The sequence below is a fragment of the Ursus arctos genome, unplaced genomic scaffold, assembly GCF_023065955.2.
Source record: "Ursus arctos isolate Adak ecotype North America unplaced genomic scaffold, UrsArc2.0 scaffold_2, whole genome shotgun sequence".
Classification (NCBI taxonomy): Eukaryota; Metazoa; Chordata; class Mammalia; order Carnivora; family Ursidae; genus Ursus; species Ursus arctos.
The window spans coordinates 12,221,097-12,236,673 of NW_026622874.1; the positions used below are offsets into that span (position 1 = coordinate 12,221,097).

Sequence of the window (15,577 nt, forward strand, 5' to 3'; positions counted from 1 at the left end):
TAGCGCAAAGAAAAGAAGTCCATTCCTTTGGTGTCTAGAGCCGCCAGGTGGGCTCTCAGCCTGGAGAGGGCGGCATGGCTGGGTTTCAGTCTCCATTGACCCCGCCTGCAGAACAAGCCCAGCTTCTCAGATCTGAGAACTGATTGGGGAGATGGAAGGAATTTGGAGAAAAACCCACGACTGATGAGGAACTTTTAAGAGGTGTGCCATGGGCTTTAAGATTTTCTAAACCCCATCTCAATCTCTCCCGCAAAAACCTTAGGAAAGTCTCCGTGGTTCACTCATGCCCTTGGTCCTGAGGATTCTTTTTTCCTCTGGGGATATCAAGTCGTATTGAAATCTGCATCAAAATGGATTTTAAGTGTCAACTGAGGACAGAAGACCTCTGAATCACAAAGTTGATTAAGCCACTTTCCTGCTCACTGTCTGGTGGAGGAAATGGACACACCGTACAGGTAATTTATACCAACCCCATAAAATTCATGGAGCCCATACGCAGAGGGCATGCTCTCTCAGAGGGCAGGAGCCAGGTCTAAACTGTGTCCTGAACACCCTCTAGCACCATTCCCAGTGTGTGGTCAGTAACTACTTGCAGAACAGAATGAAAAAAATATTGCAACTCTGGGTCTACACGCTAATCCATTTTTCTCACCTTTAAAAATTTTGCTTGAAACAAAGAAATTATAATTTTACTTACTTGCCCTCAGATCCAAAGGAAATGAAATATTTTGGTAAAAAAAGATTGGGCAACTCAGGCATTTTTGCAAACCATGTGTGTTTTCACTTCCGACTTCCTTATTGCTTAGGAAGCAAATACTTGCATCAAATTTAAATTCAATAACGTGTGCAGGTCTCTCTTAAATTAGAAATAGAAAGCCCAACGGGAGCTTTGCCTTATGAGGAACATGGAGTAGTTGGGGCATGTATTTTCACGGTAATGAGTGTGCGCCAGAGGGAGAAAGCTAACAAAGAGCCTGAACAACGTGAGCTTATCGTCCTTGCAGTCTGGTGCATGAGTCCCTGGAGTGGCTGAGTGACAAACATAGTGAAGGACAGACTCTGTGAGCAAAGGGACAGGGCCCTTTGGGGGTCACATGAGAGGACAGCAGGTTGGTGATAGCTGGTTTGAGAAAAAATGGAGGATCTGGAAGATACAGAACCCTCAGGCTACCTGGCTAAGTTATACTGCGGGAAAGAGGGGAAAGCTAAAAAAAAAAAAAAAAAAGTCTTTCTAACATGTCATCCTTATCATTATAGTGCCCCTAAGTCTTTAAGGCTTTCCTTTTCTCCTTGGGATTTTGAATTAACATTCTAGAACCCTTGTTTTCATGATCCGTTCAGCCATTATTAGTTCACAACTGAGTACTACTGCTTTATACCTGTGACAGCAATTCGGAAAGGCAGGTCTGTGTGGATGCTGGAAGTGGTGGTGCCTGGCTGGAGAAAGAATGTTAAGAAGAAAGTGGGAGGATGTCAAAGGAAGCCTATACCCACTTCACAAATTCATGCAAGGCTCGCCTTCCCCTGCAAAACGGACAGCACCCTCATAAGCTAACACTTTGGCAATCAAGATTTGAACTCATCTAATTCTTCCTGCTTGCTTGGAAAGAAGGAAGAAAATGCACATCTATTTAGTACCTGCCAAGTATTAGGTGTTTTCATAAATGATTTCTCATGTATTTCTCAGAACAGCCACAGGGCATACCTATGTATTATGGTTCCCACAGGAGACGCTGGAATTTAAACCAGGACCTGTTACTGTAAGTCCAATTCTCTGTTTGCTATTCCAAGGGGCTTTGGTGCTTTGGTGCTATTCCAAGTGAAGCCTGTTCACCTCTGCCTTTACTTTTTTTCTCTGTTGATTATTCCACTACTGACATGTGGTATATTCGTAGGGTCGAGTTTTCTCAGAACAATCCCCTGAGTTAGGTATTATTGTCCCAATTTGTAGGTGAGGCAACTGAGGCCCCAGGGTTCAGAGCCACATACCATTGCAGACAGGGTGTCGATCCAAGCTTGCTGACTGCGGAGCGCCCGCTCTGACCCCCTGGGGACTTCCTCCTCCTCCACGTTCGTGCCACTAGGGAGCCACCTGAGTGTTGATTGCAACTTCTGCGGCATCCTGGGGACTCAGCGGCTCATTGGTTGCAGGTATCAGGACAGATTTGAGACAAGTGTTTCGTGACTTTCACACGGAGGCAATCAGCTCCTGGACACACAGTGTGGCCACTGGACTGTCCCTTCGGTAAGGCCAAATGAGTGATGGGAAAACGGAGGGATCTTGTCTGGCATGGAGTTCCTGTGATTACGTTCATCTCTGCCTTGTCCAAGACCGATTTGGAGTTTAATAGGAACCAGAGTGATTGGAAACATTTTGCCAGGACAAGAGAACTAGTTCAGACTTACTAATTTTTTTTTTTCCCTAAAGATACAACTATCAAGGAAAAACATCAGGGAGTGAGCATGGCCATCTCCTCTCCACCCCCGACGGAAAGCAGTCCAGCAGCAGGATGCAGGGTTTCTTAGCGGAGTCTCTCATTACTCTCCCCCTCGCTCGGGCGTAAATCATTCTCTAATTGCAGATCAGGCATAAATCGTTCTGGAACCATGGTGCTCACTAACTGTTATTGTGTTATTGAGACATAAATCCTATGTCAGCTTGACGAAATGTCTGCGGCCATCGGGTTAAACAAGTCAAGGCAGCTACTTAACGATTTCCAAACACTCGATTATTAAAGTTCAGACACTGTTCCAGCGGAAAACCATGTTAAAGTGGACTTTAAACAGCCGTTTCTCACATTTGTTTGGTAAGCAGTAGCCATAAAGACTCCCCCTGCTCTGAACTTCATCTCAGAACGGCCTAGAATGGACAACACAGGTACACAAGGAGAAGCAGCCCAGAATTGGGGGGGGGGGGTGCTCCTTTGACCTTTGCAACTTTTCATTCCGTGAAGCCCAACTTGATGCCACTCTTACACACCTTTCTTCCAACCCATCAATGGGCATCTTATACAATGTGGAGAGGGAAAAGGACTCGTTTTGCACCATAGATGTGACCTCAGTGAGCTAATTACAGCCCCGATTTATATAAATGAAGCATAGCACCTTGTATCTGGATAGTTCTGTAGACTTTCTGAGAATTTCCTTGTGGATGTGACCCATGTCTTCTGCTACTCTCTCCCTGAATGATCAACAGAGGACTTCCCTAGCATCGTTGTCTCCACACTACAAATTTATCTGCACCCCTTTTCCATCACTGTTGTCAGAATACTAGAGATGTTCTTCCTTCCTCTCAAAATGAGTCACTCCACCTACGCCCTCTCTTGAGAAAACTTTCCTGCCTTGTTCTCTTTACAACCTCTTCTTTTTTACTGGCCTCTTCTCATTAGGAATTAACTCACGTCCTCCTCACATTTAACTAAACGAACATACTTCTGCGATCTCCAACCCCCGTCTACTGCCTTGTCTGGGTCCTTTCATGGTTAAGCTTTTTGAAAGAGTCTTTCTCATTCACTAACTTGTGCTTTTTACTTTCCACTCAATCCTCAAATCACCTTAGTCCGGCACCTGCCCCTAAAAACTCCCCTGGAACTGATCTTGCCAAAGTCCCTGCATAGGTTAGAAGATTTTGCCTGCAAGTAACAGAAACTGGGTTAACTTATGAAGGAGATTTGGGACTCACATACTTAGAAAACCAGGAGTAGAACAAAGGTAAGACCCTCCCAACCCCCTGACGCCATGTCTACACGCCCATGTGAGTCAGCAGAGTACAAAATGGCTGCAGTAGATCCAGCCTTCACATCAACACACAAAGATATTCAAAAGAGGAAAAGCCATTCCTTCTGTGACTCTTTTTTGGGAACACATAAACTTTTCCTAGAAACTCCTAGAAAGCTTCTTTCAGCATTTTCTTAATGTGAACTATGTGCTATGTATCCATTCCTGAAACAAGCCTGGAGGCCAGGGGAATGTCAGGCAAGTGCCTTACTTACTAGCAGCATAATTGCTCCTATGTCAGTAATTCTCAACAGGAGACAATTTTGCCCCCAAACGGACATTTGGCAATGTCTGGAGTTAGCTTTCATTGCTGTGACTGTGACCATGGTGTTAATGGCTTCTCACAGGTAGAGGTCAGAGATGCTGCTAACCAGCCTGCTGTGCACAGGACAGCCCCCACAACAAAGGACAATCGTAGCATCACCTTTCTTTGTTATCCTTACACCCCATCAGCCACAGCCTCTGTCAGTGCCAACTCCCAAATGTCTCTGGAATTCATCCACTTCTGCCCTCACGCTGCCATTATCCTCATTCAGGTCACTATCACTTTTTGTTTTCTTTATAATTTTTTGTGTTGTTTACTGGCCCCTTTTGTCTAACAAGGGTATATGATTTTGCTGCCCTTCAGTCCAGCGCAACCTGTATCAGTTAGGGTTCAGGTACAGGTGGAAAGAAAATAAAAATAAATAAGATTGAAATGTACTAGCCTCTCAGACATAAGAAGTCTGGACTTGATGGGACAAGGGTCAGAACTGGGGATGGTTGGCAAGGACCCAGGTCCCCTCTATCTTGTTACTTCCCCATTTTTTAGCATGTGACTTTTTCTATGTGGTCCCAAACCTTTGCTTGAGCTCTGGCAATCACAACAGTATTTCAGCTAGCAGCTGGAAGAAAGGGCAAAGAGAGGATCCCACCTTCTAGAAGTTAAAACCATCCATTCTACTTACAGCTTATTGGACGCTATTTAGTCATATTGCCACACTTAGCTATGAGAAGCTGGTAAGTGTGGGGTTTATTTCAAGGGGCCATAGACTGAACTACAAATTAGGATTTCTATTATTAACAAAGACATGGGAGACAATCTTGTGGGAAAACCAATGGGCTATCCCAGAGCCAGAGTCGTCTTCCCAGAGGGGAAGAATGAATATGATTTGTTGCTTAAACTCTTGAATGGCTGACTCTGTGTGATGTTCAGCATAAAACATGGCCTTTCATTCCTCTCCCCTTCCTTTTTTCTGGACCAGCTAATACATATAAAGTAGTAGCTCATTATTTTAGCCTGTATTTCTCTGATTACTCATGATTATGAGTAAGGGTTCCTTCATGTGCTTATTAGCCCTTAGGGATTCCTCTTCTGTCAAATATGTTTTTATATCTTTGGTGTTCTTTTACTTCTGCTAGTTAATTACTAAGAGTTTCTAATAAATTCCAAATGATAATTTCATGGTAGTTTTTGACATCAGAAATATGATGCCATTCATCTATCAACATTGTCTAGGGGTCTCTCATGGACTGGAAAACCTTGATTTTGATATAATTATACATATATAGCAGATATATAGAATATATGTGTGCATCGTATAAAATTATTTTGCCTTTTCATGCTTTTAAAGTTTGGCTTAAGAATATTCTATCCCAGAATATTCACCCACCTTTTTTTTTTCATTAACCACATAGATGTAATATTCATGCTTAAAATCTTAAATTTAGGGGCGCCTGGGTGGCTCAGTGGGTTGAGCCATCTGCCTTTGGCTCAGGTCATGATCGCAGGGTCCTGGGATCAAGCCCTGTGTTGGGCTCCCTGCTCAGCCAGGAGCCTGCTTCTCTCTCTCTCTCTGCTGCTCCCCCTGCTTGTGTTCTCCTGCTCTCTCTCTCTCTGTCAAATAAATAAATAAAATCTTAAATAAAATAAAATATTAAATTTAAAGTATAGTTCACTTTTGCATGTGATATGAGTTTTATTTTAGGAATGAGTTTTATTTTTCTCCATATGTTGAGACAACTTCCTAATATCTGTCAAAGAATTTATCTTCCCTCTCCCCATTCAGTTGTGAAGCCACATTTATTGTATATTAATTTGCCCTGTACAAATTTCTTTGTCTCTGGGCTCTCTAACCTCTTCTATCAGTCTATTTGTTTTGTTTTACACCAATATTATATTTTTTTATTACTCAAGCTTTGTAGTGTGTCATAACATGGATAGGTCAATCCTACCATTTTATTCTTAAATTTTCACATTGACGTGGCCATTCACGGACTTTTAGTCATCCATAAATATTTAAATATAAAATACATAAAAATAAAGTTGAAATCTTGATTGAGAGTACATTTAGTTAATAAATAAACTTGGGGGGCGCCTGGGTGGCACAGCGGTTAAGCGTCTGCCTTCGGCTCAGGGCATGATCCCGGCGTTCTGGGATCGAGCCCCACATCAGGCTCCTCCGCTATGAGCCTGCTTCTTCCTCTCCCACTCCCCCTGCTTGTGTTCCCTCTCTCGCTGGCTGTCTCTATCTCTGTCAAATAAATAAATAAATAAAATCTTTTTTAAAAATTAATTAATTAATTAATTAACTTGGGGGAGAATTGACATCTTTATAACATAAAAGCCTTCCATCCAAATGCGTGGAATTTCTCTCCACTTATTCGGATTATCTTTCTTATCCTTTATTAAGGTGATAAAACTTTCTCCACAAAGTTTTGTTTATTTTTGGTTATTTCCTAGGCATTATATCTACTTTTCTTGATATTGTGAATGTCGTCTTATTCTATAGAGTTTTTCCTGGTTAGTAATTTTTGCTATAAATAAATGCTACTAATTTTTGTAAATGTACCTTTCATCTGATAACCTTGTTGAATTCTCTTGCTGGTAGTCAGAGCTCTGACTCTTCTGCTGACGATCATATCATCTGTAAATAATGATGATTTTTATCTTTTTCATTCCAATCCATATGCCATTTCCCCCTTATTGCATCCCCATCTCCACTTCTACATTAAATAATAATTTCAAATGAACAGCTTTGTCTTGTTCCAAGCCTTAAAGGAATTAGACTGTTCGTTGTAAAGTTTTATATTCCTATAATAACTAGTTCAGAAAGCTTTCTTATAGTTCCAATTTGCTAATTTTTAGAATCACACATGTGTATGTTCAAGCTTACATAACACTTTTCTGCTTTGAAATAATCAGATTTCTTATGATTTCAATGATAGATTTTTTTAGTGAAAAACTATCCTATTATAGGAGAAATTCTTTCTTGATGGTAATTATTATTTTTAAAAGACACTGTTGGATTTGATTAGTTAGCATGGTTTTTAGGATTTTTGCCTCCATGTTCTTAAGCTAAATGGGCCATAATCTTCTTGTACTATCTTTTTCTAGTTTGGGAATAAAGATTCAAATAGCTTCAGAAAATGGCATAGGTAGTGTTGTATTTTTTGTTCTATTTGGGGGATAACTTGAATAAGATAGGATCCAATTTCTTGAAAGTATGGTAGAATTTACCTGTAAAACCATATAAGCTTACATTTTTTAAAAAGAGAAGTCTTCGATCACCCTGAAAATGTATTTTTTCCCAAATTATACTGACCTACTCAGGTCCTCTATTTTTTTGTGTGTGTCAATATGACATTTTATAAATACGTTGGAATGTATCCATTGTAAGCCTTTTAAGCTTACATATGTATATTTTACATATTTACATATTATGTATATTTACATATAGTTTACATATGTATATAAAAATCTCTGTTATTTCTATATACCTTTCTATTTTTAATCCCAGATATGCTTATTTGTATCTTTTCTCCTGATCATTTTATGAGATTCATCTATTTTATTGATTTCTTAGATTCAGCTGTAGGTTACTATTCTTTTATTGGTTTTCCTGTTCTTAGATTTATTTTTAAGTACGTGCTTCTTTCTTATTTCGGGGGTTTGCTCTTGATCTATTACAAACTTCTTAAGTTAAATGCATAACTTCTATTTAAAAAAATGTTCTTGGCCCCTAACAAATGTCTTCAAAGTAAAAATGTCTTCTCAAGTGGTTCTTTCCCTGTGTCCCATAGATTTTATGTGTTACCATTATCATTATTCAGTTTTACATGTTCTATATTTAATATTTTTTTTAATTCTGGTAATATACACCCCAGAAAATTTACCATTTTAACCATTTTTCGGGGTACAGTTCAGCAACATGAAGCACATTCACAATGTTGTGCAACCATCACCACCATCCATTTCCAGATCATTTTTTATCTTTCAAACCAGACAATTCTGGAACAAGACATCTGCATTTTCCCAAATCCTTATCTATTCAGGGGCCCCGTTTCCCCTGAAGGTAGATCTGGCCTGAACTCCACTGCTCTGCAAAGGTGGGCTGGGCAGGATATCTTCTGAATAAGATACACCTGAGTGCCCTGGTTGCTGGAGAAGTTACCCCTGGGTCCCCAGAAGTTCACAAGTCCAAATGGGGACGGACTGTCGCCAGTTTTCGGATGCTGCCTCAGAGAGATTGATGAGGGGGTGGGACTTCCTCTGTATCAGAGGATGTGCAGGCAGTTGCGGCCATGCTCTAGCTCCAGAGGCCTGAAGGGACATAGCTGCCCAAGGCCTGGGGAGAGGGTCATACTATATATACATACTATATAATGTACGTTTGGCATGATTCATGGCAACCAGATATCTGTAACAAGACCTGAATCTGGAGAGGCTGGGCCACCTGAAAGGGCTCTTGTGGAAACCTGGCAGGTGACTCATTTCAAACTCTTACCTACCCAGTGGTACTTATTCCCTCCGTAGTCACATCTAGAGGGAACTTGACTGCCTTGCCAGGGTGGGGAAGGGTGGGGAAGGGCGGGCTGGCTGGGGTATCCTCCAATAAGAGACAGCTTTATGCCCTGGTTAGAAGCCCGGGGTTCCCATGAGAGAGCACGTTCAAGTGGCAACTGACTATTGCCAATTTGCAGTTGCAAATTTCTTTTGGGTGGATAGAGGCAGAGTCACCTCTAGCAAATGCTGATTCTGTCTTATTGTCTTAGCTGTTCCAGAATGTCTTATCAATAAAATCATCGGAACGTAGCCATTTGAGACTGGCTTTGTTCACTGAGGATAATGCATTTGACATTTATCCATATTATTGTATCAGTAGTTTGTTCTTTGTTATTATTGAGGTGTAATTCATTGTATGAATGTTCCGCTCCAGTTGGTCCATTCATGATTTGAGGGTGTTAATTTCCAGTTTTTAAAACTTGTGAATAGAGGTTTTTGTGAAATTGTAAGTTCTGGTCCCTCTTGGGTACACACATTGGAATGGGATTGCTGGGTTGTTCGAAGGTGGTGGTCATTTCAGGGACTGAGGCTACAAAAGCTGCTTTCAAGAGCTCGCCAAGGAGAAGGAGCTTTGCAAACACTCCAGGTATTTAGTTGAAACTTCCAATGGGTTAAACAGGATTAAGCACAAACTAAGACCAGAAGGAAACGTCTTTTTTCTTTAAGAAATAAAACTATTTTTTAGAAAGAAATCTAAAGTGGATATCATACTAAGCAGTGAAATATTGGGAGCTTTCCCCTTGATATCAAGAACGACACCAGCATGTCCACCACCACCCCTTCTCCTAACATTTTACTAGCGGTCCCATTCCCAATGGAGTAAGTAAAGAAGATGCAATAAAACATAAAAAGATTGGAGAGAGAAAAAAATAACACTGTCATTTTGCATATCACTTGATTCTACTCACGGAAAAAAATTATGAAGCCTCTACGTATAATCTCTTACAACTAATAAGTGACGTGAACAATCACAATTTTTGTTGGAAACAATTCTTACAAGGGAGAAGATATCGCTCCAAAAGCGAGGGTGGAACCAAAAAAATTCAATGACTACAGTTCAAATGGTTTCTAAGATTTAATTTAGAAATTCTGTAATCATACTTTGGAAATCTCAATTTATGCTGAGAATTTTTTGGTAGAGCTCCAGTTTTTGATAAGATGGATTTATAATCATACCACAATGAAATAAAATCTTGAGGCAATCGATGTCTTTCAGCATTTTTTTTTAAAGATTTTATTTTTTTGACAGCGAGAGAGGCAGTGAGAGAGGGAACACAGGCAGGGGGAGTGGGAGAGGGAGAAGCAGGCTTCCCGCTGAGCAGGGAGCCCGATGCAGGGCTCGATCCCAGGACCCTGGGCTCATGACCTGAGCCTAATGCAGGTGCTTAACGACTGAGCTGAGCCTAAGGCAGATGCTTAAGGACTGAGCCACCCAGGCACACCTCTTTCAGCATTTAAACGCAACAGAACATTCCAAAAAGTCATGACTAGGAAGAGCTTACTTAATACATTTTGTCTTGTAAAAATACTTGTTTGATTTTTAACTTACTTCTTCGTGTTTTATATATTAATGGTACTTCCTCTTGGATGGTGTTATCACTTTATCAGCCAATACATCTTTGCAATAATGCACTTCGCCCTCCATTATGCTACAAAATAGAATCCAATATGCGAGGAGTGTAAGATTTCTAAATCACACTAGAACAAACTCCTTGGATTTTGAATTTCTAAATAACTTCCATTGTCATTATTTGTTTTATTACCACTGACACCTTCAGAAGAGGTGTGTGTTTTCTTGACAAAAAGTCCAGGGAAACTTTTACAACCTGAAAACAAGAGTTAAAAATTAATAAGACACATTTCTTACGATCCTAATTTATCTAATGATGCTAAACCATAAATGGAAAAACAGGCTTGAGTTCAAATTAAATTGAGTTAAATGAAAACTTAAATTGAGAACAGAAACAGTAAGTCATAAGAAAATATGTTTATGGTTTCTCAGATATTTATACACTTTTAGTTTGTAGATGACAATTTAACCTTAAAACATCACAAGTTATAACAAAATCCCACAAAGTGGGCAGGCTGGCTTCCCGGGTGCGTGACCTGCACACGTGCACAAAGCCCAGTACTTAGAAGGACCCTTCGTTTGTTTTAAGGCTCTGCTCCTGCCATCTTGAAAATCTTAATTTTTGAACAAGGGACCCACATTTTAATTTTGCATTGGGCCCTGAAAATTATGTAACCAGTCCTGGCTGACCGGATAAGATAACTCAAGACATATACAGCTCACTTCCTGAGTTTAATCCCACTCACATTGGCGTATACCCTGTTCAGTGAGACTACTCAACTGACCACTTGCTCGGATGTCATGGCATTGTCTAACTGCTGTACAAGTTTCTAAACACTTACTCTCCTTGGACCACTCTCATAACAAATTGGTAACAACCAGTTGTGGATTGGCCAATAGACAAGACACACTTCAAGTAGTGATTTTCTAGACATTTCATTGGTGGCCAACAAAATGAAGAATAAATGAATCCATGTGGATATTAAGAGCTGGAGTGCTTGAAATGACTGGGTGGGGTGTCTTTTTGTTTGTGGGTGTTCCTGCTGTTTGCCACAGCTCAGCCAAGAGCTATGGTAAATGTCTAACAATCATCCAGCCAAGAAGAAGGCGTGTGATGATCTCAACTTAAAATGAGATAAGGCACAGGAAAAGTCAGAAATAGCACACAGACTTTACAATGGCTTGGACCAGTCTCACAATCTGCTAGCAGGAGTCAGCTGCTTCTCCTCCTGAACTTTCTACCTCTAAAATAGTAGAGCTATGGGCAAATGGAAAGCAGACCCGCAGCTTTAATGAAGACTTGAAATTTGAATACATTGCCCTGGCTTGGAGGAAAGGATCACTATCTCTGAACATGAAGAAGTCTGAATTAAGACTAGAACTAGTTCGGGCTTCAAAGCTAAGGCAGTGAGCTCTCCCCAGTGATGACATGTCATAGGAGAGGAAACAGAAACCTTATCACCGGAGGCACTTAAACTTGAGCTAAGGAAAAAACACAAGGAGCACTTTTGTTGCTCAAAGGCATGGAGTTTACATGCCCAAAGGAGCCTGAGGAGGTCAAGTGGCTTGTCAGAGGTCACAAACTAATCAGATGCAGAAGTGGGACCAGAGCTGGGCCTCTAGCCTCTAGGTCCAGGCCCTATCCTTTTCCACGCAACTTGCCTTCCAGTTAAAAAGTGTGGGTTTTAGTGCATTTTTTTTTATTCCTGCCTTCTCCCTTGAGTCACACTAAAAGCAATTAAGAGAAAAATGCTCTCCATCTACTTATGAAAAAAAAAAAAAAGCAAGCCAGAACCCTAAATTATAATTCTAAGCCCCAAGTGCTGTGTAATTTGGACCAAAATGAGGGAAGATGGTGAGAATTAAGACAAATGTTCTCCACTTTTGTTCTGAGGAAGAGATTCTTCTAAAGAGTTGCTCTCAAACTTTAGTATGCATCAGAACGAATTAGGGAGTGTCTTAAGGTACAGACAACCAAGTCCCACCCCCAGGGTTTCTTACTTAACAGGTGACACTTGAGAGTCTGCTCGTCTAACAGGTTCATAAGTAATGCTGACATTATTGGTTAGGGACCACAATTCGGGAACCTGAAAATCTTCTGTAATTTTTTAATTAGGGCAAGGAACTCTAGGGGTTGGTATTGGCCCTTGGAAAATCAAGGATTGTCTCTTTAAATGTCCAGCTAAATAGCACAAAATAACACAAGGAGAGTAGCTACCATCTACAATCCAGTCTCCTGACCGAGAGAGGCTGCTAGAGGTAAAAATAAGGTGAATAGAGGAAGAGAAATAGAACCCATGAGAATGCAATGCAAGGAATAGTATAAACAGCACCGCTGGAAGCTACATAATCCATCTGCATGTTGAAACTGAACTGAGATGGTCACTCAAGGAGAGGGAAGCAACACAGACCCCAAAATACAGACAGCATCCCTTGTTCACACTCCCCTCCTTCCCACCTTTCTCCAGCAGATTGTAGACTCATTAAAAATGACATCTATGCAGAAAGAAACTAGCATGAGAACCAGGCATATAGAAAGCAATGATTTTATTTTTTAAAAAAAGAAAAAAACATAAGGAAAAGCACATGAAGTACATACACCATGAAATTAAATCCCCTTACATGCATCGTGATCCTTTGAAAGTTAAAAAAAAACAAAGATACAAATGGGAGAAACAAGAATTCAAAGAAGAGAGGATAACCTCTAAAAGGAGTAAAGAGTAGACAGCAGAACTCTGGAAAGAAATAAAAGAGAAAAATAATATCATTTTAAAGATTTAAGTCATTTTGGACTGCAAAAATTTGTTTCAAAACTTGGGGCAGGCTTGAGGAGATTTCAGTAAATGCAGTGGGGGTAAAAAAAGTGAAGATAGGAACACATTAATAGAGGAGAAAACCAGAAGAAAAAAAAAAAGAGAATGAACAAAACGTTGCAGATCTTTGACATATTTGGAGGAATAAATTTTCTTCCAGAAAGCAGAAGCTGAGACGAGGCCTGCATGCAGGCAGCTATCTGGGGAAGAATAGAGGGAAGGAAGACAAGCCAGTGTGGGTTTTCTCAAGTTGGGCGTCTTTGCGGGACTCTCAGAGCCACTGAATGGGATGTGCACTCAAGAGGGAAGGGGGCAGCCTCTATGCACCATACTCCCCCGGTCAAGGTTACCTCCATGGACTGTTAACCCCAAGCACTGAATGTGTACAGGTGCCTAGGGAGTCCCCGTGGGAATTCCAACTTCTACCTCAGAGGCAAAAAAAAAGGATGGATTTGGGTGTTAACTGAGGCAAGATTGTGCCAGGACACATCTTACGAAGTTAGTTACTACAGAAAAGACTGGAAAAGACCAATGGTCAGAAAGGATGTAGAGTGGGGAGCAAGGCTGTGTTGGATATGGAAGTCAAACTGTGTCTTAGGAGAAAGAGACAAAAGAATGAACTTGGAAAAACATCTTAGTAAAGTTATTGAACTTGAAGGAGAAGGAATGAATGGCAAAACATCCAGGCCAGAAGCAAAACAGACATTAAAATCATTTCGAAGGGGGAAGAAATTCATTGATTCAGACCTGACAATGTAGCAATCCATACCAGGAGATAGGGGAACAATGTCTACAAAATCCGCAGGTAGCAAAAATGAAACTGAAGGATTCCACTGCTAGACGAAGATTGTCCAGGTACAAATGCAAGAGACACAGGTTTTCATGCTTACAGGAACTCAGAGAAGGTAACCCCTGTTAGAGCATCTTGAAACATACTTGGGAACAAAAAGCTAGCCAACCAAGACCTCAGCACTGGAGAAGCCATGATACAAGGACTGGTAGAAATTAGAGACTTGATTTAAACACAGAACTAGAAGTAAGCAACTATGACATTGAAGTCAAATAATAGGATTCAAATGGCTTAAATTTTGACATTGTAAAAATAACATAATTAGCAAACACCTCGGGTGAATTATTTTCCTCACATACCATACTAGAGAATCATTACATTCTGTCTGGCATTAAGTAGTACATTTTTCCAGTGTAGTATTCCAACTGACTAATGCTTCTCAGAACACAGTGCCTCAATATTAGGGGTATGTTGAATCATTAATAATAACTCTTGTGGAAAAACAATTATCTGAAATTCATCATTCTTTCAGCTTTACCATGATTTCTTTATCTTCTGTTATAGTCATATAAAAGTGAATGAATTATATATTCATATAATAGTAAATATAATACTAGAGTCTAGGGTGCGCACACACACACACACACACACACACACACACACACACACACAAAGACCAAGATTGTGCGTGCATTTGTGAGACTATGTCCTAGCTCTCTTGGCCCAGTTTAACTCTCTGGGCAGAGCCTGTTGTTAGCCCCCCTCCCCCATACCATCTCCTCCAGTAAGGATCCTACTTCCTTCCTGACTCATGCTGTCTGTGATTAGGAGGGATTTGGGGAGGATTTGCTATTCACTAAATGGTTTATGTTTGCTTTGAACCAATTGTTCTGGTTATTTGGGAAAACTTGTCAGCAGTAGTTTGGAGGGAAAGGAAAGAACACGAATAGCCATTTATCAAGAAGACAACCCACGTTTGGAGTTTTGATCCTGTGTTTACGTTTTTCTCAGAATTTGTGGCAGGGAATGTGGATCAGACACTCTCCGATGGAGAACAAGAGTTTGAAACATTAGGAAATTCGGGGTCTTTTGGGGTTCCATACAAATTTTAGTATTGTTTGTTCTAGCTCTGTGAAAAATACTGTTGATATTTTGATAGAGATTGTATTGAATGTATAGATTTCTTTGGGTAGTAGAGGCATTTTAACAATATTTGTTCTCCCAATCCATAAGCGTGGAATCGTGCCATTTCTTTGTGTCTTCTTCAATTTCTTTCATCAGTGTTTTATACTTTTCAGAGTATAGGTCTTTCACCTCTTTGGTTAGGTTTATTCCTAGGTATCTCACTATGCTGCAATTGTAAATGGTACTGTTTTCTTAATTTATCTTTCTGCTGCTTCATTTTTAGTGTATTGAGATGCAATAGATTTCTGCAACTTGAGTTTGAAATATTAAGGACAGAAGAAAAAAGGAAAAAGCTGCCCTGTATGCGGTGTTGCAAAGACTGAAAAAGCGGTTGAGTACTCAACACACCCCAGCGCTCCCTACAGGACAGACAGTCAGCAAGAAGAAAGACCACTCAGCTAGTCACTGTGGCCCCACATGTGTCCTGGTTTCCGTAGGCACATGGATCGTGGTAAAGAGGAGTTTGGAGAATGTTCTCTCAGCCCCCCTCAGCGGCCTCTGCTTTTCCTGGTGTTAACAGAGATTCCTAATGACTTAAGCTCAGTCTGGAGTGCTGTGGAGGCATTGGTTTTGAGTGCAGACTATTGAGTAAAAAACATTTTGAAGCAGGAAATGAT

General features: G+C 40.5%; 1 protein-coding gene across 1 annotated transcript in view; it reads left to right on the forward strand.

Annotated features, from left to right (window-relative positions):
• Positions 1 to 15,577, forward strand: part of MROH9 (maestro heat like repeat family member 9) — a 183,677-nt gene that overhangs the window by 20,999 nt on the left and 147,101 nt on the right. Inside the window, exons 5-6 of the mRNA XM_048225366.1 lie at positions 867 to 983; positions 14,787 to 14,859. Coding sequence (XP_048081323.1) covers positions 867 to 983; positions 14,787 to 14,859 — 190 coding nt within the window. The remainder of the gene's footprint in view (positions 1 to 866; positions 984 to 14,786; positions 14,860 to 15,577) is intronic.